Source organism: Lontra canadensis, unplaced genomic scaffold (assembly GCF_010015895.1).
Source record: "Lontra canadensis isolate GAN:19392208 unplaced genomic scaffold, GSC_riverotter_1.0 scaffold1, whole genome shotgun sequence".
Classification (NCBI taxonomy): domain Eukaryota; kingdom Metazoa; phylum Chordata; class Mammalia; order Carnivora; family Mustelidae; genus Lontra; species Lontra canadensis.
The window spans coordinates 12,540,985-12,568,245 of NW_022630995.1; the positions used below are offsets into that span (position 1 = coordinate 12,540,985).

General features: G+C 36.5%; 1 protein-coding gene across 1 annotated transcript in view; it reads left to right on the forward strand.

Annotated features, from left to right (window-relative positions):
• The window catches only part of TMPRSS11F (transmembrane serine protease 11F), a 95,102-nt gene extending 75,611 nt beyond the window's left edge, over window positions 1–19,491 (forward strand). The window contains exons 5-11 of the mRNA XM_032864317.1: window positions 2,319–2,383; window positions 3,982–4,145; window positions 6,060–6,098; window positions 10,093–10,294; window positions 11,845–12,104; window positions 14,076–14,218; window positions 18,571–19,491. Of these exons, the coding sequence (XP_032720208.1) occupies window positions 2,319–2,383; window positions 3,982–4,145; window positions 6,060–6,098; window positions 10,093–10,294; window positions 11,845–12,104; window positions 14,076–14,218; window positions 18,571–18,729 (1,032 nt within the window). The 3' untranslated portion in view covers window positions 18,730–19,491. The remainder of the gene's footprint in view (window positions 1–2,318; window positions 2,384–3,981; window positions 4,146–6,059; window positions 6,099–10,092; window positions 10,295–11,844; window positions 12,105–14,075; window positions 14,219–18,570) is intronic.
• The last annotated feature ends 7,770 nt before the right edge of the window (window positions 19,492–27,261 follow it).

Consider the following 27,261-nt stretch of genomic DNA (forward strand, 5'->3'; position numbering starts at 1 on the left):
AACAGAGGTCAACTCCTCAGGGAACAATCATCTTGCTTATAATCACATTTTAGTTTGAATAGATTCTTAGCATTTCCTTATAGTCTGATATGATCAGAATCTTGATCTTTTCCCCAAACGCCATTATGTGCACAGTTCAGAATTTCAGAGGACAGTTATATGAAGTGCTGATGACCTTAACATCAGGTTTTCTCCCTGTTCCCTGAAATATGGAAATAAAATGAGCTCAGAGAAGCTTAGTGAAATCATAAGTGACAGAACTCAAAAGTGATCAAAACCCCTGGAACAACCATACAAAAGAGGGTCACCACTGGAGTCTCCTGGCTCCTTCCCTGCTTTCAATTCCCATGGATTTCTGTTTATACTTGTCAACATGGTTTGCAGATAAAACAAAACAATGTGTTATTATCTCGATCTTCCCTTTATCATATTGTTGATTCTTAATTCATTTATTCATTCATGGATTTATTCAAACATGCATCAAGTATTTACTGTGGGTCAGGTAGTGTTCAAAACTCTGAAGGTAAAAGGATGGGTCAGACACATTCCCTACCATCATACAGATCACAGTCTAGAGTGGGAAAGGCACAACTGTGAACCAGTATGACAATCACTGTAACAGCCTCACATGCAAGACACTAGGGTGGCCCAAATAAAGGAGTGCTGAACTTCGAGGAGGGCAAGTCACAGATAACTTGTTTGTCCCTAGAGTGTCTGGGTGCTAACAGAATTGTCATTTAAGGACTTGCCAGAGGAAAGAAGTTCATTGTAGGGAGAGGAAATGAATGTGCAAAGCCATAACGGTGTGAACCAGTCCAGTGGGATTGGGAAAGAGCTAGTCATTCAGTAGATAAGAAAATAGGCTTTGAAGGTAGAGGCGCGGCAAGGGTTAATGAAGGCATAAGACTGTGGAGCTGACACCAAGGGAGATACTGGGCTTGAAGCAGGAGTATAACATACTCAGATTTGCATTTTAGGAATATCACCCTGGTTGGTAGCATTGTGGAGAAACAACTGAGAGGAGAGAAGAGAGCAGAATCACAGACGTGCCAGTGAGGGGATACTGCAGAGCCCCAGGCATGAGTTTCGAAAGAGCTCAATTCAAACCACAGCAGTAGAATTGGAGGAAGGGAGGGAGATTCAATATTTAGTTGATAAAACCTACTGAGCATTATTACTAGTTTAAAGGAGTCAGAGAGAGGGAGAAATCTTGTGGGGAGGGAGGCAATATTCTATCCCTTTCCCAAGAATGTCATATGGGGAGGGGGCTAGATTTACTGGGAGGTGGGCCTTATGTAAACTTATGTGGACCTGTAATTTCTGATTTCTGACTCAGTCCAGTGCTTTTTACTGTGAGGCACAACCTCAACAGTGGGCATTAGGTTTTGGGAATTAGGTTCCAGGAAATCGGCTCACTGAGCCTCCAAACCTTCAACAGCTCTGGCTGGAAAAGCTGAGTAATAAAATGCTAATGGTATGGAGTGTGATGAAACTTCTTCCCAAAGTTGGTCCCAGTTGTGAAAGTCTGCCTGCGACACAAAGGTGAGTAACCAGTGCAGGGTATCAGAATCAAAGGACACCCATTGTTACTCATTGTGTCAAATGCTTTAGTAATGGGGTAATCATTTAAGAAAACAATGAGTTGATACAAATAGTGGGCTAGTTTCCATATTTGGGAATAAGACAAATTTAGGATGAGCTTTCTTAAACGTGAGGATGCTGGGGCGCCTGCGTGGCTCAGTCGGTGGAGTGTCCGATTCTTGATTTCAGCTCAGGTTGTGATCTCAGGGTGGTGAGATCCGTCTCCGCATCAGGCTCCTCACTGCACGTGGAGACTGTTTGGGATTATCTCTCTCTCCCTCTTCCTCTGCCCCTCCCTTCCCCGCAAGTGCTCACTCTCTCTCTTCCTCTCAAAAAATTAAATTATTAATTAGAAGTGAGGGTGCTGTCTTTAAAAGTAGCATAGATACTTAAATTAATTTGACACTAATCAAAATGAACATTATCAATAGTTTACTATACACCAGGCAAGGTGTGAAATGCATGATAAACATTATTGCATTTAATCTTCAAAACAACTCTATGTGGTAGATACTATTTTTATCCTGTTTTACAGAGGCTTAACAAAATTACACAATTTTGTTAAAGTTATTTGTTTATGCAAGGATTAGAACCTCTTTTAGTCTTATCACTATGATAAACCAGTTCCAATCTGGGAATAAACTGAAACGGTCTTTGCCTCAACTCTAGAAAAGACAAGGAGTAGCATTTTTTTTTTTTTTTTACGAATACTTCTCTTGTTTGATTTGTCTAACCAGATGTCTACGATATTTCGACGTTCTGGAGGGAGTCGGTTTATCAAATCTCATGTCATCAAACTGAGGTATGTAAATTTAGTTTGCAACTTCAAACCTGTACCCGTAAGAAGTACTCCATCGGCAGGACTACCCAGCTCCTCCAAGCAAATCTCTGCAGGAAGACAGAGATTTCATAAACTCTGAGCAGTGCAGCTTCTACTGCATAGACATTTTCCAGTTACAATAGGAAGATGTAAAGTGCTCTATGTGAAGAGTCAGTGTCAGTTATCAGGCAGTGGAAGGGGACGAAAGGCACTGGTAACTTACCTACTCCTTCACCTCAGGGCTAAGAGGAATTTAGAACAGCTCTTTTCAATTACCCTCATTCTAAGCTTAGCCAACAATAACAGATGATAACTTTCTCTGCAATAAGGTTTTTCTTTAATGACACTGGATTTTTATTATTATTTCTAATACCTTTTCATTTTTAGGTTCTGATAAAAGCCAATATGCATAAATTGAACATATATTTGTTGTAAGAGACTCAAATGAATTATTAGAACCCATCTCAAATATACTTTTTATATGATGTCCAAAATGCTTGGCATTTGCTGGCATAATATATCTTATTTTCTACCTATTTTGATAAAAAATTTTAAACTTTTTCTGTGGCTATCAATCAATATACGAATATAAGTATTTTTAATACTTATTTGTCTGCTTCACTTCTGGATGGTAGAGTAAATATACATGTGGTTAGGGAGCCCCTGTCTTTTCTTCTCTCTCCCTCTCTACTTTTGTTCCTTCCTTACTTTGCTTTCTCCCTCCCTCCCTCCTTCCTTCCTTCTTTGATTCTTTATCTGTTTTAAGATTATAATCATCCTCAAAGGGCAACTGGAGGCTTTCTAGACCTATACATTATAGTATAGTATGTGCTCCCTTTATCAAAAGATTTCCTTTAATAAGTGCTTTCTCTAATTATCCACTTACCAAACACTTATTAACTGACCATCAAATCCCCCCCCCAAATAAATGGCTTAACACAATAAAGGTTTACTTCATTTCCAAGGCAAAATCCAAAGAGTCAAAAGTGGCACTAGGGACATGGGTGCTGGGAGAGATGTGGAATGGAAATTGCCTACTGGAACTTAAGCATCTGGTAGGCAAATACAGGAAGAGTGAAAGCATGGAGGGTGGCATGAGAGGTGTCAGGGGCCAGACCAGAGGTGGGGTACATCTTTTCTGCCCACATTCCATTGCCCAGAATTCACTAGAGTTTTGATAAACTGCAAAGGAGGCCAGCAAATGAAATCTACCTCTGTGTTGAGGAGGCAAAGGTAACTGGGTTTCATGAACACAGAGCATTGTCTCTCCCATATCATTGCTGAAAAATGATGTTGGTTATGATGGCTCAGAATGTCTTGAAAAGCAAATTGTTTAAGTATATATAAAGCATGATTTCATGAACATCTCCTTCTCTCCCACTCCCCTGCAGACGATGAGCTAAGTAAAGAGCAAGAACAATTTTTTCAGCTACAAAACTGAGCCAGTATTTCTAGAGATAGTTTAGAAATCTGAGATACACATATTTCATCCATTGTTTTTTAAAATTCAGTATGGATCTTAATAGGTAAAAGTAGTTAATGACTAGAGAGGTGGCTTTATCTCCTTCTTTGCTCTTCAGTCCAGATGAACACGGCGTGAAAATTCTTATGGTGCTCATGTTTCGATACCCATCTACTGACAGTGCTGAGCAAATCAAGAAAAAAATTGAAAGGATTTTATATCAAAGTCTGAAGACAAAACAATTGCCTTTGACTATAAACAAACCATCCTTTACACTCACATGTAAGTCCTTTTACTATCTTTGTGGTTCCCTTGTAATCCTGTCTATTTTTCATAAGAATTTAGGTCAGTGTCTTACATTTTAAGACTTCACCACTGATATAAACATATCAGTGTAGAATAAAACTAAAATAAAAAATCACTACAAGGCAAACTTTAATTTTAGAAATTTATTTTCATATTTGATTAGGGCTTTTGCTAAGATTTCTAAGTTTTATCCAATATACCGTGTTGAATCTTTTCAAAAGCATGAGTAGATAAGTATTATTTTCTGACTTTTTTTAAAGATTTTATTTATTTATTTGACAGACAAAGATCACAAGCAGGCAGAGAGGCAGGCAGAGAGAGAGAGGAGGAAGGAAGCTCCCCGCCGAGCAGAGAGCCGGATGTGGGGCTTGATCCCAGGACTCTGAGATCCTAACCTGAGCCGAAGGCAGAGGCTTTAACCCACTGAGCCACCCAGGTGCCCCTATTTTCTGCCATTTTAAGGAAGCTGAGACTCAAGGATTAACAAGCCTTAAGGTCAAAACTAAAGCACAGGTGTTCTGACTCCCCGAGGTCTTTACAGGTCACTTCCAGGGGTTATCTTCTACAGTATCAGGGAAACAAACATCTTTATGAAGGTTTACTCCTGGGGGACAAACCATTGACATGATCTATGAAGAGGTTCTCTAGATTATTTCCAATTTAAAATAATGTTTCATTCATATCCTCATTTATTCCTTACAAAAAAAAAAATCTGAAAAGTTTTGGTTTTCCCCAAAAGTAGAAGAAAATGAGGTCAAAATGTTAAGAAATTGAAACTACCTCACAGGTAGTTGGAATCCAAGCAGAAAGGCATAATAATGTGTTTCAAATGATAAGTCTCAAGGTCAGTACACAGTACCTACTGTGCCTTTTTAGTTCCTTACCCCTCCCCCCAAACACTAGCATAAGTCTCGCACACAGGTGTTCTAGTTGTGTTCACTGTTCTGATTAAGTACTCCAAGGGCAGCTGTTTCTGATCTAGTACCAAGAAATAAGGCTTGCTCTTTGGACTGGAAAGTCTTTTCCCCTTAAGCATCCATGAGTTTAAGAAAAAGGTTATCTAAAGGTAATTTCTCTGTTGGAAATCAGGAAAATCCTTAAAATCCATTTTGAGATAGAAACTTCACACGTATTAATGACAACTTTCATGAAGTAATTAGAAATAATGAAGAGTATGGTACCCACCTTAACTGTTAATTATATTCCAAAGTAAAACAAAACACCAAACAAAACAAATAAACAAACAATGAAACTAAAATGAACAAGAGGAGAACTTTGAAGGGAAAAAAGATGTCAGAGAAGGGAGGCATAAAGTGGTATGGGTGGGTTCCTGGTGCCTGAGCTTCAACCTTCTACAACATCCATCTTGAGGAAGAATTTAACTTGCACTGAGTGAATTCCTATCCTTTGTAGACCAGGGCTGGAAATTGGGCTGTGAGGGACCTATGATGCCCTTATTTCTCTGGAGCTGCCCTTTCAACACTGGCCATCAGGCGTACACCTGACACACATTGGCTGGTACATCTAATATACTGAGCACAAGCAGTGATGGGAATTGGAGGTTGCATCCTCGAGTTACACTGAAGCTCCCAAAGAAGGCAATCAGGGACATTTATCTTTAGCATTCTTTCCTAATTTCCTAATTTCTCTCTCAGATCTCATAGCAAAAATCAGAAAACAAAAATGCTCTCTTTACATTTTACGATAAAATTATACGTTTTGGATCAAATCAAATCAGAATTATGTATTTATTAGTTGGCTATGAAAAATATCATACTCTTGAAATACAGATGCTTTGGATACGTTTCTTACAGTGACCATTTGAACAAAATCACATAAAAACAGGAACATATTCTTCTACCAACTAATTCAATGTTTTCTTTATTCCAGCTATTGACAGTAAAAAGATGAGGAATCTTCTCAACAGCCGTAAGTTCCAAAACCCATAATTAACTATCCTTTTCATAACAAAGATAATGAATAAAAGCCACAGAAAAGTTAGAAGCAGAATTTATAAAGCCTTTTTTTGCTCACCTAATGTTTCTGTAAACCAAACACTTGGTGTTTTTATTACTGCTTATTTTTAATATTTAGAACATTTAAATCTTAAAATGTATACCAAATACAACATCGAGGTTTTTTAAAGTTTTTTTACATTTATTTTAGAGAAACAGAGAGAGAGAGAGAGACAGAGAGCACAGTGGGGAGAGGCAGAGCGAGAGGGTGAGAGAGAGTCTCCAGCAGACTCCCCACTGAGCATGGATCCCGATGCAGGGCTTGATCCTAGAACCCTGAGATCATGACCAGAGCCAAAATCAAGAGTCAGTAGCTCAGCCAACTGAGCCAACCAGATGCCCTTACAATTTCAAGTTTTATGACTTGCAGGAGGTAGTAAAAAAAAAATATATATATATATATATATATTATTAATGATACTATAAGTTTTGTAACTATCTTTCTAATGTTGTATTTTAATAGTGGTAACTAGTTAAGTTTTCTTCTGTTACGATTTCTCAGTTTTCTTGTATTCTTGCTGAAATATCTGGCGTGTACATTTTCTGCCTTCCTGCTTCCATTTCCTTTAACTCAACTTCTTATAAGATTATTGGGTCATAAACTTTAACTATAAATTCTATACACATTATTCCATTTTCTACTAGTGTTTTTTGTAGAGAAGAAATATAAAACTGTTGCATTTTTTATTCTTACATAGGTTACCATTTTTGTTCTGGGGTGAATGTAGGAAATCTTTTTCCCTTTAACTTTTTGCCACGAGAGTGAGATGTAATCATATTTTGCACTGAATTTTGACTAGATATTATGAATGTTTTCAATCTGTATATATATTTTTTCTTGTTCTGGAAAAATGTTCTTCCATTATAAATTTGATGAATGATTTCCATTCCAATTGTTCTATTTTTGTTGCTGTTCCTCAGGAACACAGGTTATTTATTTGAATTCCATTTTCTGCCCTCCATGTCAATCATTATTTCCAGTTCCAGTTCAGGTGACTTTCCTCTGCATTCAGAAAGATCTTACCCATTATGTACTCCCCAAAACCACTTATCTCAGTTGTCTAGTGTCATTTTTTGTCTTCTTCCATGTGAATTTTATATCTCCTATGATGTGTTTATGATTTCTTGAATTTTATTTAATTGCAGACCGCTCTTATGTTATATGTACTCTCATCACTGTATATTTTTTCCCTTATGTTTGGCTGCTTTTGTTACATTAAGATCATGTTTTCTTGCACAACTTGCCTGATACCAAACACATGCCCTAAAATTTTTTGTAGAAAATAACTTTCAGAGATGTATCTGTCTTCTGATTTTATATATCATCTGATTTGGGGGGCCCTAACCATGCTATACAGTTGGATGCAGGCTTAAGTTTTGATCTTAGATGCAGAGTTTATGAAAACTACATCAACCTCCCAGTTTGCACCACCAAATATAGCACTGATGCCAGTGCTCTTCCATTCACTGTTTAAATTGCTTTCATGGAGCATCTCATTCCATTCTTGGTGCCATAACCAAATATCATGGGCTGGGTGGTTTATAAATAGCAGAAATTTATTGCTATTGAATAAATAGAAATTTATAGGCTGGAAGTGTCAGATCAGGATGCCAGCACGGCTAGGTGAGGCACTTCTTCCAGCTCACAGATTTCAAGTATCATCATGCCATGAGCAGAAGGGGCTAGGGATCTCTCTAGAAACTCTTTTTTTTTTTTTTTTTAAGATTTTATTTATTGATTTGACACAGAGAGATTGAGATCACAAGTAGGCAGAGAGGCAGAGAGAAAGGGGGAAGCAGGCTCCCTGCTGAGCAGAGAGCCCAATTTAGGCTCAATCCCAGGACCCTGAGACCATGACCTGAGCAGAAAGCAGAGGCTTAACCCACAGAGCCACCCAGGCGCCCCTCTCTCTGGAAACTCTTTAATAAGGCAGTTGGACTCTTTAATAAGGCATAATCCCATTCGTGGGATTCAGGGCTCCACCCTGGTGAGTTAAGCATTTCCCAAAGTCCTCACCTGCTAATACAATGACCTCGAAGAGTCAGGATTTTAACATAAACGTGAGGGGTTCACATTCAGACCACTTCATGGGGTAACTGCATTTTCATAGAACTTCTCATCTTTTCTGTATGTCCTGATAGGATGGTGTGCCAGGAAATGTGGTTTCTGCATACATAGAGAGGAAGAAAAGAGTTTATGAGTCACAGTGGGATGGTTTAAACTATAGTTTCTGCTTGGCTAGGAACAAGTGCAGTGTAGCTTAATTTCCTGGGCCAAGGAATCACAACAGCAGGGAGCCAAAGGCTTTGTCAAGCTTACCAGGATTCCCCACACAATTCTGGTTCACAGGTTAGAGCTTGCGTAGTCTAAGAAATTGCTTTCAAACCCCTTTGGATATTGCAGTTTTTACCAGAATTTGTAAATTTTTTTTTCTTATCTTTCTATAAGTTTTCATGAATTTTCTCCTTTTGCCTTTGAAAAATAGCATAGACTCAGATTTTTCATCTACAATATGAGGATGACACCTAACACAGACAGTCGTTGTGAAAATTGGAGAAAATATATGTAACACGACATATAGGGCCTGGCTCAAAACTAGTAGATATTATTTATATCAGTGCTACTTCTATGCCTATTTTAAGAGGAAGTTGGGCACTACCAATATGGCATTATATTAACCCAGAAATCCTATTTTTTCAATTTTGTGGTCTCTTTAAACTGGAGCTATTTAATTCTGAGAAAATTATGATGAATCTATAAATATGATTTCAGGCATATATTTTAACCTGTTTCTGAAAAAATTCCTTTTTGAAAAAACTAGTATTTTTAATAAAAATATAAATAATTACAAGTTCTATTAATAGGGGCTCCTAGCTGGCTAGTAGGTTGAGCATGCCACTCTTAAATGTGGGGTCATGAGTTTGAGCCCCACATTAGGTATAGAGCTTATTTTAAAAAGATAAAAATAAGGGTGCATGTGTGGCTCAGTCAGGTAAGTATCTGACTTGATTTTGGCTCAAGTCCTAATCTCTGTCAGGGTCCTAAGATGGAGCCACATATTAAGCTCTGGGCTCAGCACAGAGTCTGCTTGTCCCTCTTCCTCCCCCTCTGCTCTTCCCCTCACTAACCCCCTCACTACTTTCTCTCTCTCTCATAGAAAACTAAATATATAAATATATAAATAAATAAAATCTTTAAACAAATAAATAAAAAAATAAAAGTCACATTAATAAAATATAACAGTATGTTTTCAGGTCTTATTAAGGTTGATTGAACTCTAACAAATTCAGAGTTTGTTGCCAGGGAGTCAGATTTTTTTTTAGAAACTAGGCTTTAAAGTTTTAGAAAACCAAAAATATCATTATTAAGACTATTTAAATTCCAGGCTTGCAAAGGCAATGTATAATGTATAAATTCAATGTATAATTTCATGTCAAGGGAGAAGCATGACCTGTATTCAGTACTGGGCTCTCTCTCAGGGGCAAGAACACACAAATTTGATGTAGATCCTCTGAATCTTATGTCACTTACCAGCTGGGTGACCTCTATTAATTTAAGTTCTCTTTCCAAGGCTCCGTTTGTGTTGTTATAAATAAACCTAAAACATTTAGTAGAGGATCTATATATTTTTAATGCTAAATAAATGTTTTATCTATTTATCCATCTATATATGCTTAATAGAGAATCTAATTCCCGGGCTGGAGGCCTTGGCCTGTTAGTATTTCTTTTGAACCTCAACAGGATCAGGTTGACCCCTATAGACTAACCTCAGATGCTGAGTCCTAGGAAGGGGTTAAAAACAGCAGGTACAATGGACTGCCAAAGCATCTGTACCCAGTGCAAATCAGCATATGTTCTTTTCCTCCTCTATTTCATGAAAACGAGCTAATATATATTTCTGTTACAGGCTGTGGAATAAGGATGACATCTTCAAATATGCCTTTACCAGCATCCTCCTCTACTGAAAGGATTGTCCAAGGGAGGGAAACAGCTCTGGAAGGGGAGTGGCCATGGCAGGTCAGCCTCCAGCTCAAAGGGGCAGGCCATCAGTGTGGAGCCAGCCTCATCAGTAACACCTGGCTGGTCACAGCAGCTCACTGCTTCCGCAGGTAAGTTCGCAGGGCTGTTGTGAGTCTTCCTTGCCCCGTCATCGCCTGTCACCAATTCAGCACTCGGGAAGAGTCCAGCTCAGCAGTCTCCCCTCTACTCCATTCCAAATGGGTCCTGCTCTGTCCTCTGAATGCATGACGCTTGCTCTACACTTCCTTCACTTGCTCCCCTCTCTCTTTTCTCAATATTTATGAAGTTTGGTTTGGATCATTCTCATGGTTCCTAGCACATATTTTCCTATATTGTCATGACACTAGTGTTATCTTTCCTACTATATCATAAATTATTTTAGCGTAAGAACTGACTGTTATACGCATAACAAGTATAAACTCTTCCACATGCTCAAGGAGAAAATTCAGCTGCTTCTGTTATCATTCTTTTCTCCTGAATAACATATACAGTTGGATGCAGGCCTAAGTTTTGATCTTAGGTGTAGAGGGCCTCTAACAGAGGGCTATCCTCCCTCTGTCAACATCCACCATCACTTTAAAAATAAGAAAAAAATAAAGGGTATCACTCTTGGAGCCCTTCCTTCAAGAACCCATGTGGGCTCTGTGGTCCAGAAATATGTATAGATGACTGGAGGGACCTATCACCTGTCCCACTGTCCCCACCATATTGAAGACTGGTCCTATACGACCTGATAAGAGTGCGATGCTTAGGCTTTCACAGCTATAGTTTTTAAGACTCAACTGTGTTAATTTACATGCATGCACCTGGGGCACCATGTTGCCCCAGGAGGTGAAGCACACATCATCTTTCTTCCCTGAGGTTTCTTTTAAACTCTCAAAAGACAAAAGCTCAGAGTAAAGCCCTGGCCAGTGGCACTGTTCACATTCCCTTTCAGAGAAAACTATGCTTGGTAATATGAGGAGAGTCTTGACCATTCTTCCAAGGGTAACACCCAAATTGTTCCAAGGTGGCTACACCTTTCTTTATGTGTAGAGGTGTAATGAGAATGACCTAAGGAATTTAAGGTGATTGTCACTCTCTCACTAGAGAAGAAAAAAGAGATTCACTTATATACATTTACAGTCCTCAGAATAACTAGCATTATGTCTTGGGGGAACTTAAGTTCCACTAATTAAAGGCTTTCTGATTTGGGGGGTTAACATAGTCCTCCAAGCTTTGTACTTGTTTTGGAGAGTGACTTCCATTTTAGTTTATGACAGACCTTTATTTACATAAATTTAACATAAATAAACCCAGAATGTCAATTTATTAATATCTAGTGAGGAATATAAGATACAGTGATTGAAGTACACATCTCAGCAGGTCCAGGGCGGCCTCTGTGTGACAACAGACCTAACAGGAACCAGCCACTGAGTGTGATAAAGTAGAGATAACTGGTCACCTTTATAAGAGAAATCAGTATTGTAGTATAATGGGGATGGGAATAAATTTAAGACAGAATGGAAGAAAGACTGGGATACTGTGAGTTTAGAGATTTTTCAGGAGCATAATCCCAATAGTTGGGAGAAATACAATCTCGGTCTCTTTTAAAGGGTGCCCTTAAACATCACAAGGCTGACCCTTTCATTTTTTGCAGAAATAAAGACCCAAGTCAATGGATTGCTACTTTTGGTACAACGATAACACCACCTGCAGTGCAACGAAGCCTGGGGAAAATTATTGTTCATGAAAACTACCACAGAGAAACAAATGAAAATGACATTGCTTTGGCTCAGCTTACTACTCGAGTTGAGTTTTCAAATATAGTCCAGAGAGTTTGCCTTCCAGATTCATCTATAAAGTTGCCACCTAAAACAAGTGTTTTTGTCACAGGTTTCGGATCCATTGTAGATGATGGTGAGTAGTTCAACCTAATATACTTAGTGCAAATTTGTCTTGAGCTCTAATGAGCTGTCCTAGGGAATCCATTTTCAAACTTTTCATAAAAATAATGTTGATGTCTCCAGTGTATATGGCCCAGAGTAGAATTGGAAGCTGCAGGTTAAAAAAGGAAAAGGAATCAGGCCTCTTTCGTTGAGTTCACAATTAATTATAGCAGTGGCGAGAAAGGGGAGAAGCTAATACAGAAGAAAAAACAGACTGTTTTAGGTGCTACAAGAAGGGACAAAATACTAAGGGCTACAGGAGAGTAAATGATTCTAAATTGTACATTTCCCAGATGTAGAAACTCCTAGTTAGCATATAGTTCAGATCACAATCTTAATGATAGCTTTTATAAAAAAGATTTATTTATTTATTTATTTATTTTAGGGAAAGAGAGTGTATGCATGCAAGTGGGAGGAGGGGCAGAAGCATACGGAGAGGAGGAAAAAGAGAGAGAGAGAATCTCAAGGAGATTCCACACTAAGCACAGAGGGCAACACAGGGTTCGATCTAACAACCCTGAGACCATGACTTGAGCTGAAACCTGAGTCAGAAGCTTAACCAGCTGAGCCACCTAGGCACCCAGTGATAGCTTTTTTCTTTTTGTTTTTCTTTTTTTTTTCCTTCCTTTTCTTTCCTTTTTTCTCCTTCTCTCTCTTTCTCTCTCTCTCTCTCACTCTTTTGTCTAAATGTTTCCGCATTTTAATGAGGATTTCTAACGATTATAAATGTAAAAATGTTTTGTGAATGTTTTGAGAATTTTCATTTGGGTTAGTTAATTTAACATATATTTATTTTCATCTGTCTCAGCTCCTGGGTGGGTGAAAGAAACAAGTTCTATAAATGAAAGACCAGAACTGAATAGTTCTTTAGTTATTAGCTCATTCCACTCTGAAGAGAGAGATTAGCTGAATGTTTTAAAGTGGGAAATAAGAAATGTTTAAGGTTCTATCAAAGATCATCCTGAAGGAAGGAAGAGACAAATGCTAATATATCTTAATCTGGCTTTTTTTTTCTTTGCTTTTCTTTATTTTTAAACATTTTATTTATTTATTTGAGAGAGAGAGAGAGAGCACAAGCAAGGGGTTGGTGAAGAGGGAGAAGGAGAAACAGACTCCAGGCTGAGCAGGGACCCAGATGCAGGGCTGGATCCCAGGACCCTGAGATCATGACCTAAGCTGAAGACAGACACTTAACCAACAAAGCCACCCAGGTGCCTCTGGCTTTTCTTTACTTGACAAAACTCTATTATACATAAAATTTCCCAAATGCCCCGTGCATGTCCAACTGGACTTTGTGAGATGTTGCTAAAAGTCTCCTTTAATGTTCTCCACCCTTATCACTAGTTTAGGACTACTCACCAACAGTTTTGTTCTGGAGTCCTAAGCTACTTCCTTCCTTCCCATAACCACCAGCCTTGCTCTGTACTGGCATCAGATTGCTAGCATATCTTGGTCAGTGGTTGTTTCCCAAGCTTCAAGGCACCCCTAAATAATGCACATAGCACAGAATAGGGCAAGTAGCTCTGTGCAGCTCATGCACTGGTTTCTTTTTAACTATCTCAGAAAACAAATGTACTTCCCTTAGCCTTGATTTCCGTATATAGAAAAGGGTACCAGTTGGTCAAGATGAGTGGAATGAACCCTCTCTTCATGGAAAAAAAGTGTATATACACACTATCACATATAATTATAGGGGTTCTAATAACTTGAAGATTCACAAATATATAGTATTGGGGTATGTAGGTTTATAGTTCCTTGCATTTAGGCATTTATCATACAGAACATAAATTGGGCAATAAGTAATTATAATTAATGTTTATATTCTTTTGTTTTTGTTTTAGTTCCTAGGAATATACAACATATGTGTTTTCCATGTTTTAGATACAGTAATATTCAAAGAATACATGTTTTGTTTGTATGTGTATGTTTGCTTGTGTAATAGGACCCACACAAAATAAACTTCGGCAAGCCAGGGTGGAAACCATAAGCACTGATGTGTGTAATAGGAAGGATGTATATGATGGCTTGATCACTTCAGGAATGCTGTGTGCTGGATTCATGGAAGGAAAAGTAGATGCATGTAAAGTAAGTCCAAAGTCAAGGTCAAAACTTGGAAAATTTCCATTAGCTGTTTCTAAATTTGGTATATATTTCCCCTAGGTAAGGAAAAAAAGTCACTATTTCACTAAGAATTCAGTTTATTTAATAATCATAATATTAAAAATTCTTAAATTGTGTGCTTATGTAGGCCAAGCCAAGTGCTAAGCACATTATATATATTATTTCATTTACTATAGTGAAATTGAACCCTCTCTTCATTCCTATTTTATAAATTAGGAGATTAAAGTCTATTGCTCCCTATTTCTGATTCAAACAATTACTCTTCTGTTCTGTTTTTTTTTTTTTTTTTTTTTAAACGAGATTGGAAACAGAAGACAGAGAAACTTGTCCTCTGAAGACCACTTTATTCAGCTTTGGCATCATCTCTCTTGCATCTTGTTTTCATCCCCTGGCCTCCAAGTCTCTCTCTTTGTCCCTACCACTTTTCAATGACCTTGACACCTGAAACATGCTTCCTCTCCATCCCAAGACTGCAGTAGTAACACAGACCCTTTGAAATGCTGGACTCTCCGTTACTAGACCTCCTAACCCCCATTGATCTTCACTTCTTCTCAGTCACTATTTCTAGGATCACATCTTGAGCCTTGTCACCAAAAATTGTTGCATCTCCAAAAATATGAATTCCCCAAATCTTCCTATTTAACAATTATCTTCAATCCTTCCTGCTTGCATTTTAAACTATTCCTGCTCCCTAGGCCACACTCTCTGTTACACCCCAACCTACCAGTCTTCACCCCCAAACATACATGCCACACATATGTAGACTGAATCCTTTCATTGTTTTATTTTGCCCTTTAGCTTTTATCACCATCCAGTATACAAGATATTTTATTTAGATAGTTGATTATTTCTCCCACTAAACTAGAATATAAACTCCATGAAGGCACAAATTTTGAGAAGGTGTCTGTTTGATTTACTACTGTATTACCAAGAGCTAACACAGTGCCTGGCACCAGAATTTGTTGGCTGAATAAAATATCACTTATCTTCAACTTCATAAGGACCTACAGACCATTGCTTCTCTGCCTTATCACGTTCCATTAATCCTTCCTTCCACTGTCAATTTGTCCAACTTAGATTTCACTATTAATCATTTTCTGAATACTTCTGCTAATATTTCAAGTTCTCTTGTTGATCTCTCTTTTCAGTGTTTCTGTCTGACAAAGTCCCAAAGCTGGAAGAACTTATCTAATCTCTCTTTCTCTCTGCCTACACCTATGAAGTCAAATGCTCCTGGAAAAAATACAACAGAACACATTGGTTCTACTATAGTAAGTTCTAGATAATAAAAGTGACAATCCTACTATTTTTGTTTGTTTTTTTCAAATCCACCTTTCTCTGAATGTTCCCAGCATTTTCCACTTTCCCTAATTTCTGTGGGGTTTTTTTACCTTTTTATTCTCAACTGATGATTTTGTTTTCCAGTTTTCAAAGAAAAATGTAAGTCGTAAGCAGAGAATTTCCTCATCTTCCTAACACCAAACAGGCAGACCTACCTTCATTTGAACCCATTTTATCCACCTTCAGCTTAGGTCACAACAGAAAAGTAACCTATTTTCTAAGGCTGATCCCTTCTCTGCTCAGGTTCTTCTTGGCCTTTTGGGGAAGTTTACATTAACATTATTTTCTCTCTTTTCATAATCAACATTTCTCTTGTAGCTAGATCCTTTTCTATTTATCTCTCTTAAGTTAGGTGGAAAAACAACAACAACAACTTTTTCTTGACCCATAATGCCTCCAACCAGCACCACACCTTATCTCTTTACTATGAAATATTGGGGGAAATGTCCATACCCATTATCTCAATTTTCTCACCTCCCTTTAAACCATCCCAATATGGTTTCTGCCCTATCACTTCATCAAAATAGCTCTTCCTGAGGTTTCCACTGACCGCCCCATGACCTCCAATAAATGTATTTTTTTCCATTTCATTTTATTTCTTTCCAGTATTCCAAAATTCATTGTTTATGCACCACACTCAGTGCTCCATGCAATACGTGCCCTCCATAATACCCACCACCAGGCTCACCCACCCCCCAACCCCCTCCCCTTCAAAAGCCTCAGTTTGTTTCTCAAGTCCACAGTCTCTCATGCTTTGTCTCCCCCTCCTATTTCCCCCAACTCACTTTTCCTCTCCATCTCCCCATGTTCTCCATGTTATTCCTTATGCTCCACAAGTAAGTAAAACCATACGATACTTGACTCTTTCTGCTTGACTTATTTCACTCAGCCTAATCTCTTCCAGTCCCATCCATGTTGATATAAAAGTTGGGTATTCATCCTTTCTGATGGAGGCATAATACTCCATTGTATATATGGACCGTATCTTCTTTATCCATTTGTCCATTGAAGGTCATCTTGGTTCTTTCCACAGTTTGGCAACTGTGGCCACTGCTGCTATGAACATTGGGGTACAGGGTGCCCTTCTTTTCATTACATCTGTATCTTTGGGGTAAATACCCAATAGTTCAATTGCAGGGTCATAGGATAGCTCTATTTTTAATTTCTTAAGGAATCTCCACACTATTTTCCAAAGTGGCTGTACCAACTTGCATTCCCACCAACAGTGTAAGAGGGTTCCCTTTTCTCCACACCCTCTCCAGTACTTGTTGTTTACTGTCTCGTTAATTTTGTCCTATCCTTCCCCCACCCAACCTCTTAGCACCATGTAATAATGTAATAATGATTACACCCAACCTCCTCTTTGATCTCCAGACTTACATATTCAACTCCTACTTGGCAACTCCTCTTGGATATTTCAAAGGTATCTCAAATTCAGAATGGTACACCTGATTTTGCTTTTCTGCCTCCCCACCTGATTTTCTTTCTTTGTCTTTAGGAACAACATCTCCTTTAATTCTGTTCAGCCCCAGATAGAAGGCACTCTAGCTTTCTTTCCCTACCCCTTACCCAATTGATTACCTAATCCCAAGGATTTTACCTCCTTAAATATCTCTGTCATCTCTTGCTTCCCTTTCCCTACTTTTTCCTTACCGCTCCCTCAAAGGAATTAGACATCTAGCTAATTTCCTTATATTCACACTTATGCTCCTTTACTGCATTAGTCAAATGAAAGCCAGGATGATTTCTAATAAGGTGCTAATCTGATCATATCAAAATCCTTAAAACACTTCAGTGGCTTACCTTCTTTCTTAAGATAGAAAATGTAACTTCTAAGAAAGATCCACAGGGTTCCTCAAGAGCTAGTCTCCTGACTTCTCCGGCTTTATCACACACCACTTGCCCCCTTGCTGTCTTCTCTTCAGTCCCCCTTTTTTATTCCCCAGACTTTTGCATATACCAGGCTCCTCCATACTACAGAGCATTTGTAGTATTGTTTGCTCTGCCTAGAACATGTTATATCACCACCTTCCTTTTCATGGTTAAATCATTTAGATATCAACTCAATTACATCTCATCAAGAAAAACTCTCTTGACCTCCCTGACCAGTCACATTCCCCTATGTATGTTTCCTTAGCATTTATCATAGCTATCACTTTGCATTTATTTATGGGCTTGTTTAATGCTTTTATAAGCTAAACTTCAAGTTTATGAGTATGGGAACCATTCACTTTCAGTCATCATTGAATCCTGAATATCCTTAAAAATGCCTGGGACACATAATTGGAACTCAATAGATAGTTGATAAAAGAACAAATGAATGAGATAGAAGGGGCGCAGAGAAGTTAAGTATCTTATCCTAAGTCATACAGTCCATAATTAATAGAGCTAGTCCTGAAACCTGACAAACTACTAAGACCACTCTTTCAATCTCTACATGTGTATCTGTTTATTTACATAATTGTCCTTGTTCCATACAGATTTAAAGGGGCTTATATAAAATTAAGCAAGCAAGCATAAATTAGAATTAAGGGCATGAAAGACAAGGAGACCAAGAATCAATCTATAATATAGAGTCTACCTAACAATATTAAGAGAGCATCAAAACTTTCCATCTATTCTTGCAAATGTTAACTTCATATTTAATATTTTATATACATACTTACTAAACCATGCATGAAGTGTCTAATCAAACTAACAAAAAAAAAATCTAAGAATGTTGAACCAGAAATAACATAAAAATTCCATGTGAATGAGGTTTAGTCTTTCTGGGAAACAAAGCACTTTAATGTTTAGGACAAAATTGCATCTCAATTCAGAGAAACATTATATAACATATATCTAATCTGGATGCCTATACCATGTACTAATTTCCTTTTTTTTTTCCCTGTGGAAGAGAGAGGATTGTAATGACCTTCCTCCTAAATTAAATTAGAGTTAATAATTTTAAATATATTTTTCTTTTTTTTTTCAAGGGTGATTCTGGTGGACCGCTGGTTTATGATAATCATGACATCTGGTACTTAGTTGGTATAATAAGTTGGGGACAATCATGTGCTCTTCCCAAAAAACCTGGGGTTTATACCAGAGTGACTCAGTATCGAGAATGGATTGCCTCCAAGACTGGTATCTAGTGTGAACTGTCCATGAACTCTATCCATGGCACATGAAGCTCAAATGCCTGCATATTGTATATTATTTATAATCATGTGGTTTGGATCAGTGGTTTTTCTGGATGTCAAGAAATCCTCTGACTCAGACCAATCTAGTATCACAAGGTGGTCTTTGCATACAAGTGACTGAACTCTTTCTCTGCCCTGAGGGAGGAAGACACAGCAAACAGCAATAACACCAACTCCTCACTCACAAGAGAAACTGTGATACTTATTAATAAGATCAGTATTTATAAATGGTTTCCCCCAATGGAAGACAAAGAACATCACTTTTCACAGGATATGAGGAGCTGCTGGGGCTGCCAAAAACCTACTGTACCTGGAGCACCTGTAACTCTTGTTGCAAAATATCACTCCCTGAGAATTCAGAGTTTCAACATTCTGGGACTGATAGCTGGACATTCAATGGCTAGAATGGAGAAACACGGATTTACAATATAACTTGAACTCCAACCTGGGTTTGTGAATAATAATACAAAGGATTATCATTAACAAGAAGAGTTGCCACTTAAAAATATTTGAGTATATCTGAACTTACTGTTAATATTATTATATATGCAAAAACTAGCTTCAGGAAGCCTGTTGTATTGTTAAGAAACATTTCTGATTTATTCTTTAATAGCATCTTGCCATTCATATATCAATTGAAGTTAGACCAGAAAGAAGGAAAAAGAAGAAACTTGGGAGCATTCTTCCATGTGTATGAGAAAGATAAAAAGATGAGACATAGGCTAGCATAGATAAAAAGACGGGACATAGGCTAGCAGAGTTGCTTTCAAAAGATTAACGGCAGGAAAAACACTCCTCAGATTTTTGGTGGAATGAGCTATCCAATTATTTATTTAGAAATATCTACATTAGCAGATGGTAACTGGTACCTCTGTAAGTCTTTAGCTCTCTGACAGGTCAGGTATCTATCATGTCAGGAGAATTGATTTGTATAAGCACTTAGGACAGTACCTCATATATATTAAGGACAGCATGGATGTTTCCTGTATATGGAGGAAAGGAAAGCCTCTGTGAGCTTTAAGATAAATTAATTTAATTTGTCAAATGAGTGAATGACGTTGGGGCTTAAATATAGCCCAGAGTCTAGTGGTAGAGAGCACAGGCTTTGGAACCAGGCTACCCAAGCTTAAATATTGGCTCTGCCCCATATGAACTGTGTGTCCTTGCACAGGTTTCTTTTTTTTTTTTTTTTTTAGATTTTATTTATTTATTTGAGAGAGAGAGAGAGATCACAAGTAGGCAGAGAGGTAGGCAGAAAGAAAGGGGGAAGTATGCTCCCTGCTGAACAGAGAGCCTGGATGTGGGGCTCAATCCCAGAACCCTGAGACCATGACCTGAGCCGAAGGCAGAGGCTTAACCCACTGAGCCACCCAGGCGCCCCCTTGCACAGGTTTCTTAACAACTCTGTGCATTAGCACTCTCATCTCTAAAATAGGAATAAAAATAGTACCTACCTCATATGGTTGTTATGAGGATTGAATGCATTCATGAAAGTAAAGCACTTAGAACAGTGTCTGCACACAGTATCTCAATATGGACTAGCTATTATGAATTATTATTAATGTACCTTGGACTCCATAAAACAATATACTTTTTAAAAACTGTTCCTTCCTTAGAATCATGTAGTTTCAGAATGCTTAAATTACACTGTAAAAAAAACAAAACAAAACAAAACAAACAAACAAAAAAAAAACACCTTAAATGATCTACTAGATTTTCAGAATCATTTTTGATATCTCATCTCAGTATATTTGGGACTGTGTCTGCTCATAAGCACAGCTGCAGCTGCGTGGTCATCTGTCACCAGGGTTGTGACTAGAGACATGTAGCAGTATTCATCTTCAGGGTGCAGATGTGAGATCTCAAGTGCTAGATTTGTTCCAATTTATCAGAGAAAAATCTAACCTTTCTATTTTTTTAATGACAAAGTTTTGTTAATTTCTATGTATGTGAATTTAGCGACAATATATGCAAACAAGATAAATACAACCTTAAAAATTTCCTAGTTGTTATTTATGTCTTAATATTAAAATATAATAAAAAACGTCATCCATGTACACTTTCTTTTTAAAAAGAAAATGTCACCAAATTTCTGAGTTGATGACTACTATTAACTAAATCAATAGAAAAATCAGAAAAAAAAAACACAAATGTTTACACTTCCTTTTATATGCAGAAAAATATCCAAAGCTTTCTGGACAATATTTAGCAAATTTAAGATGTGTCTGATTGAAGACAGATCTTTTTATATAAAAGGTAAGTAAATACAGTCTTTGGTAGAATCAGGAAAAAAAATCTGTCTACAAAATATATAAATTTCTGCCATGTAAGTTCTATAATAATGAATATGTGCTTTTGTGTAACTATATTTACATTTCATAAGGCTGATAGCTTTTTTGCTAAGTACCTGTGAAACTGTACACTGATTTAAATAATTCAATGCTCAATTCAATTCAATAACATTTTAACACAAATAAAAACAGAAGGCCATAAGTAATCTGAAAAATGAAAAAGTAGATTTATTTTTGGAAAAGTACATTTTTAAAACGTGATTTATATGTCCTATTTTTCGTTTGGTATCTGACACGTTGAGTGATGTTATCTCATGTTTTGGCTCTGCCCCATATGAACTGTGTGTCCTTGCACAAGTTTCTTTAACCTCATGTTTTCCACCTACCAAATGGGACATTAAATGATCTACCTCATGGCATTGTTGTGAGGCTTTCCAGTTGAATAATAAATTGAAAAGTCAAAGAATGTTTAAAGCCTGCTAAAAAATGCTAAGTGTATCATTGTAAACTGTTACCAGTACATATGATGGTGCAAATATATTTAGACTGTAAAAAGGGGCTTTTTTTTTTTTTACGGTGTTGCTTTTATTTATCAATAGCATTGCCTTGTGAATTTTGCAAAAATATTGTGCATAAAAAAAAAGCAAACTTGGTTTTGCTTCCTGTGTTGTAAATGTTACAGTAATACTCACATATTTAAAACAAACAAACACAAAAACTACAATTTGTTTGATGCATTGCTTTAAAAGACAGGTCAAATTCATTAAGCGGACAGTAAACATAATACAGCACATAATCCCTGTAGAATCCTGATGGAATTGGGGTGCCATGAGAACTAAAGCATTAGTTTTTAATGATAGAGCAAGATTTGGTCCAAGATTGGACCAAAATTTTTGCAGTGTTTAACCAACTCTCAGTGAAATTCATAATTCAACAACAAGAACAAAAATACCTTAATGGGAATCTACCCTTTCAACTGAATATATATGTCACTTTGTTAATATGTTTGTTTGAGAGAAAGGGGACATGTCTAAGGCATCCCCTCATGAAGTCATGAAAATGAAATAAGCCTTGGCTAGTCTCATCTTCTCCCCACTACTCTCATCTGAGTTATGGAGATGTCACTAGCCAGGAATACTGCAGTTCTAGAAGTCAGTGGAATTAGATTGTTGCCCATCCATTGTTTCTCCTTCCAAAAAAAAAAAAAAAGAAAAGAAGAGGAAAGAAAAGAAAGAAAATGTGAGATAAATCAAATTTACGTGGTTTTCAACAAAGTATCACTGGACCAAACCAGTTTTATAATTACGACAAACACCACCACTTAAAAGTATATCCAACTACACTCAGGGATAATTTTAATGAGGCAAAGCTGTAGAACTAATTAAATTGGCAGTAATTTAAAACCTAAATATGGCATAAACTAAAAATCTGTACTAATTTTAAATGAGGACCAACAAAAGATTTTGAATTCTACTAATATAGCAAATGTCTGTTTTTCTCTTTGGTCTTTTTACTGCCACACTAGAAAATTTATTTTATAAGCAGATAAAACTACATAAAGCCCATTAAAATGCAGCAAATTAAAATTTTTGATTAATTTGATTAAGCAAATTAAAATTTTTGATTAAATTATAAAATTTATTTTATAAACAGATAAAACTACATAAAGCCCATTAAAATGCAGCAAATTAAAATTTTGTTTTTGTAAATACAATAAACATCCTTTTATAGGTTTCAATATTTTCCTTGCCTTAAAGTTTTAACTATAGTTAATATGAGATGAGAGCAATGCAATCACATCATACAATTAAAAAAATAAAATTTTGCTTCCTACTGCTTTCAATCTGTGAAATAGAACATTCATTTATCTACCTCATGATGTTTATGAAACTTTCCTGTGAATAATAACAGCCAAAAGTCAGAGAATGTTTAAAACCTATTTGAAAAGTGCAAAGCATATTACTGGATACTGATATCAGCACAGTTAATGTCAAACTTCCCCTAAGATAGTCATTAAGTTTTTATATAATGTTATCATTTTCATTTATCAATATTATTGCTTTGTATATTTTGCAAATACTATTGTTTTGTTGAAATTATGTATATCATTTGCTTGAAAAGAAATAATATATAATACAACTCCTATGTATGATTATTAATGTTAATTTACTGCAAAAAGAAAAATAGGCAAATGAAATTGTTTTTTATTTGATGGCTTTAAGAATGATTATAATCCAGGGGCACCTGCATGCCTTATGATTTCAGTTCAGGTCATGATCTCAGGGTCATGAGATCAAGTCCGCCACTGCATGAGATCAAGTCCCCCCTCAGCGTAGTGTGCTTGTCCCTCTCCCTCCCCCGACCTGTGTACCCTCTCCCTCTGTCTCAAATAAATAAATAAATAAATAAAATCTAAAAAAATAAGAATGATTATAATCCAAAGCATATTTTACTGTAATATATTGGAGAACTCTATAATCAATCTACTGGGAACATTTTTTTTCCTACTGGAAACATTTTAAAAGTTATTATGTAGTTGAGTATGGAAAATATCAAAATTAGTCCAAAGTGAGCATTTAACAAAGTATATTTTAAGTACTCTACTTTGTAATATTTTATTCTATATTCTGGATTATTAAAAAAAATTTTAAGTAACAAAGCTATGCAATAAAGAGACTCCTAATCAGTTGTCATAGATTTCCTGTGAAGTTCTATTTTTATGCATTTCGTTCCATTGACAGAATCGATCTCCCACATTTTATTTAAAAGTATAGTTTCACAGATAAGGAGATCATTCTGTCAGATTTTCTTCTCTTTCCACCCCCAAAACCTAGGTATTCTCTGTAAATGATGTTCAGTTGCCCCCTTTTCAAATATTTTCAGAAAGAGAAATTTCATAAATGTATGGGACTTCCTTCTTAATAGTTTTAATCACCACCTTTCATCATTTGTATTGTTGACCAAGAAGAAGAGGTTGTAAAGCAACCACAAGTGTTTCTTTGGGGTCTTAGGGAATGCAATCCAGGAGACACAGTGGACAGAAATGAAGTGTGCTCCAGGTTACAATCAGGGGAGTGCAGTTACAATGACAAAAACCACAAGGTTACATAAATTGTTTTGAAGGAATTATGTTGACAGATTTAAACAATCTAACACACTTATTTACTATTTAGCTAACAGATGTTAGATTTTCTCTGTTTTAGTTCAAAATGAAAGAATGTGTTCCAGAAGGTGGGCCACGTGCAACTGACAAGTAAAAAATCTGTGGTGTTCCAAAAATGGAAAGGGGAAGCATGCCTAGGCCTGCTTTCTCAGTGTCTTCCAGACCCTATTTTGAATGACTCTATTAGCAATGCTTACTTCACCTTTGAAATCTCTCACGGTATTCAAAACAACCACTTTTTGCTAAACCTCAAACATGTATTTTCATGCTTAGATCTACATGGAGATTACTGAATTCTTGGGATAAGTGTTCAGTCCACTAGTGTTTTCCCTACAAGTGATAATCCTTAGGGAAAGAGAATTGGGAAGCCGAATGAACAGGCTGAGATGCCATGAAGGAAAGGAGAATTTAAACATGGAGAAGAGAGATAAATAGAACCTCAAAGTAAAAAACAAACCTTTGGAAAGACAGATATTAAGCACCAGCAACTTGATAGAAATTTTAGAGAAAAGGAAATATTGGTCTACTGAACAGAAGTAGTTTTTTAAAGTAAAGAAATTGATGATTTATATATCCCCTTAAAAAAAATACTACAGGAACATTATAACATACTTTTTGAGAGATAGAGGGCACACAAAGGTATCAGCTTAACTATTTCTACTTCTTTTATATTCCAATATTTGTGTATATTCTTACGTATATCTTAAAAAGTTGACATACAGTATATATAAAATTATGTGTTTTTTCATCTGAGATTACGTATTTTTCAGTGACTATGTGGTTTGGTATAATCGTTTTTTTAATGGCTACCTTTGAGTTGCTATATCAAATAGCTACACTCCAAAGACCTTGACCAGAAGGACAGGTTATTGTGCTGCCAACTAACTTTTACACCAGGGCCATAAACTATAAACCAAGGCATCCTCCATGAACCCTCTAACACTGCAGTAAATGAAGGGCACTGTCGTCACCAGTACTTGCCACATTTGCTTCTCTCCCATTACGCCTGGGGTTTCTTTTCCTTTTCGTCATATTGCTCTTTGTCTTCCCTCCTGGTTTAACATCTCTCTACTACTGACTACATGTAACTAAAAGCTTCCAAATAATTGTGTAGTCTTCCAAAAATTACTGCTACACATTAATATAAAAACATATAGTATTTTTATATATAAGCTCATGCCTCTAGCTATACCACAGATTGCCCCTCCTAATTACCACCAACCTCTTGATCATTCCCCACATTTATTGAGGTAGTAGGTATCTGTTCAAAATAGACCCCTTTCTCAAACTCCTGTCTTCATTGTGGTCAATATCGACATTCAAGTGGACAATCCACACCTAGCCTCAATCTTTGAAATCATAAATCCAAATGACTCTAACTTCTATTCCACTTCCAACATCTCCTCCTTGGATTTTTGGAAGAACTTCAAAATGATCTTCCTTCTTCAATTTTGATGTCCTATAGTCCATTCTCCTGCACTTCTATTTCAAATACCTCTAATTTATCCATCTACTACAGCAGAGATACTTAATATAGAGCCCAAAACCTGGACAGATGAGATCTGGCGTGTTCAGGGTTATATGGCCGCAGACCCGAAACTTGGATAGAAACAACTGTCTTAACTTTATTTTCACTTACTTTTAACAGAAATTTACTGTTTCTTTCTTTTATAAAATAGGCAAAAAAAAACCCAAGATAAAATTAAAAATAGTAACATAAGTTACAGTGACTTTGTCACCAAGAGATTGTAGATATCTTTATTTCATTTAACAGTTATTACATATATATCAAAAAATGCTTATGCTCATCACAACTTTGAAATTATGTCATTCAACATTGCTATATCTTGTGATTTCATATGTTAATAGAAAAACATTTATTACTCTATCATAAATTTTAAAATTTTTCAATAGCAATATTGCTATATATTGGTTTCTCTATAATTCTGTGTATTCTATTTTATGTATCTAAAAAAATATTATTATGAGAAGGGATCCACAGTCTTCACCAGCCGGTCAAAAAAAGAAATAGCATAAAAAGAAATTAAGAGACTTCCACCTATGATGTAAAAACAAAATCCATTTTTTTTGGTTTTCAAAAATGTCATGATTATCTTTTCCTGTTTTCCATTTTAATCCCTCATCTTGGTTTCTTCCCTTTAGTTTTCAAAAGGTACTTCCAGGGCTTTAAATGCACTGTGATGTTATACATAACAAATATACAAATACAAATAAATCCTTTCGCATAGAAGCTTTTCCCTCCTTATCATTTTAGCAAGTTTTCTTTCTGAAACTGTTGTAACCACTAACCATATCCCCAGAGTATATGATGTTAGATTTTCACTAAAATCTACTAAGACTGAGATACCATATCCATAATAATGTTATTAATAATGTTATTATTATTCCTTTTGCCAGGTAATTTTTTTTTTACCTGGCAAAAGGAATTTTGTAGACATGATTAAGGTTACTAATCAGTTGACTTTGAATAAAAAAGGAGATTTTCCAGATACGTCTAATCTAATCCTTTCAATGTAGAGAATTTTCTCTTCCTGATAGCTGAAAAGTCATAGATTCTAAGTATGAGAAGATGCACTATTGCTGGCTTGAAGATGGAAAGAATCATGTATCGAGGATTGCAGGTAGCCTCTAGGAGCAGGACAGCCCTGGCTGACAGGCAGCAAAGAAACAAGGAACTTAGTCTTTCTACAAGGAACTTAATTCTGCCAATAGCCTGAATGAGCTGGGACAGGATTTCTTACCATAGCCTCCACAAAGAAACCCAGCTAAATTCACACCTTGCTTTCAGCCTTTGACATAGCAAGCAGAGAACAAAGTTGAGCTTGCCTGGGCTTCTGATGTCCGGAATAAAAATAGATAATAAGTGGCTATTGTTTTAAGTGCCTGAGTTTATAGTAATCTGTTACACATTAATAGAAAAATTGACAAAGTCATAAAACTTTTATTTATTACTTAATTTGAACATTCCATCCATATGCTCATTTATTGATCGTAATTATCATATGTTTT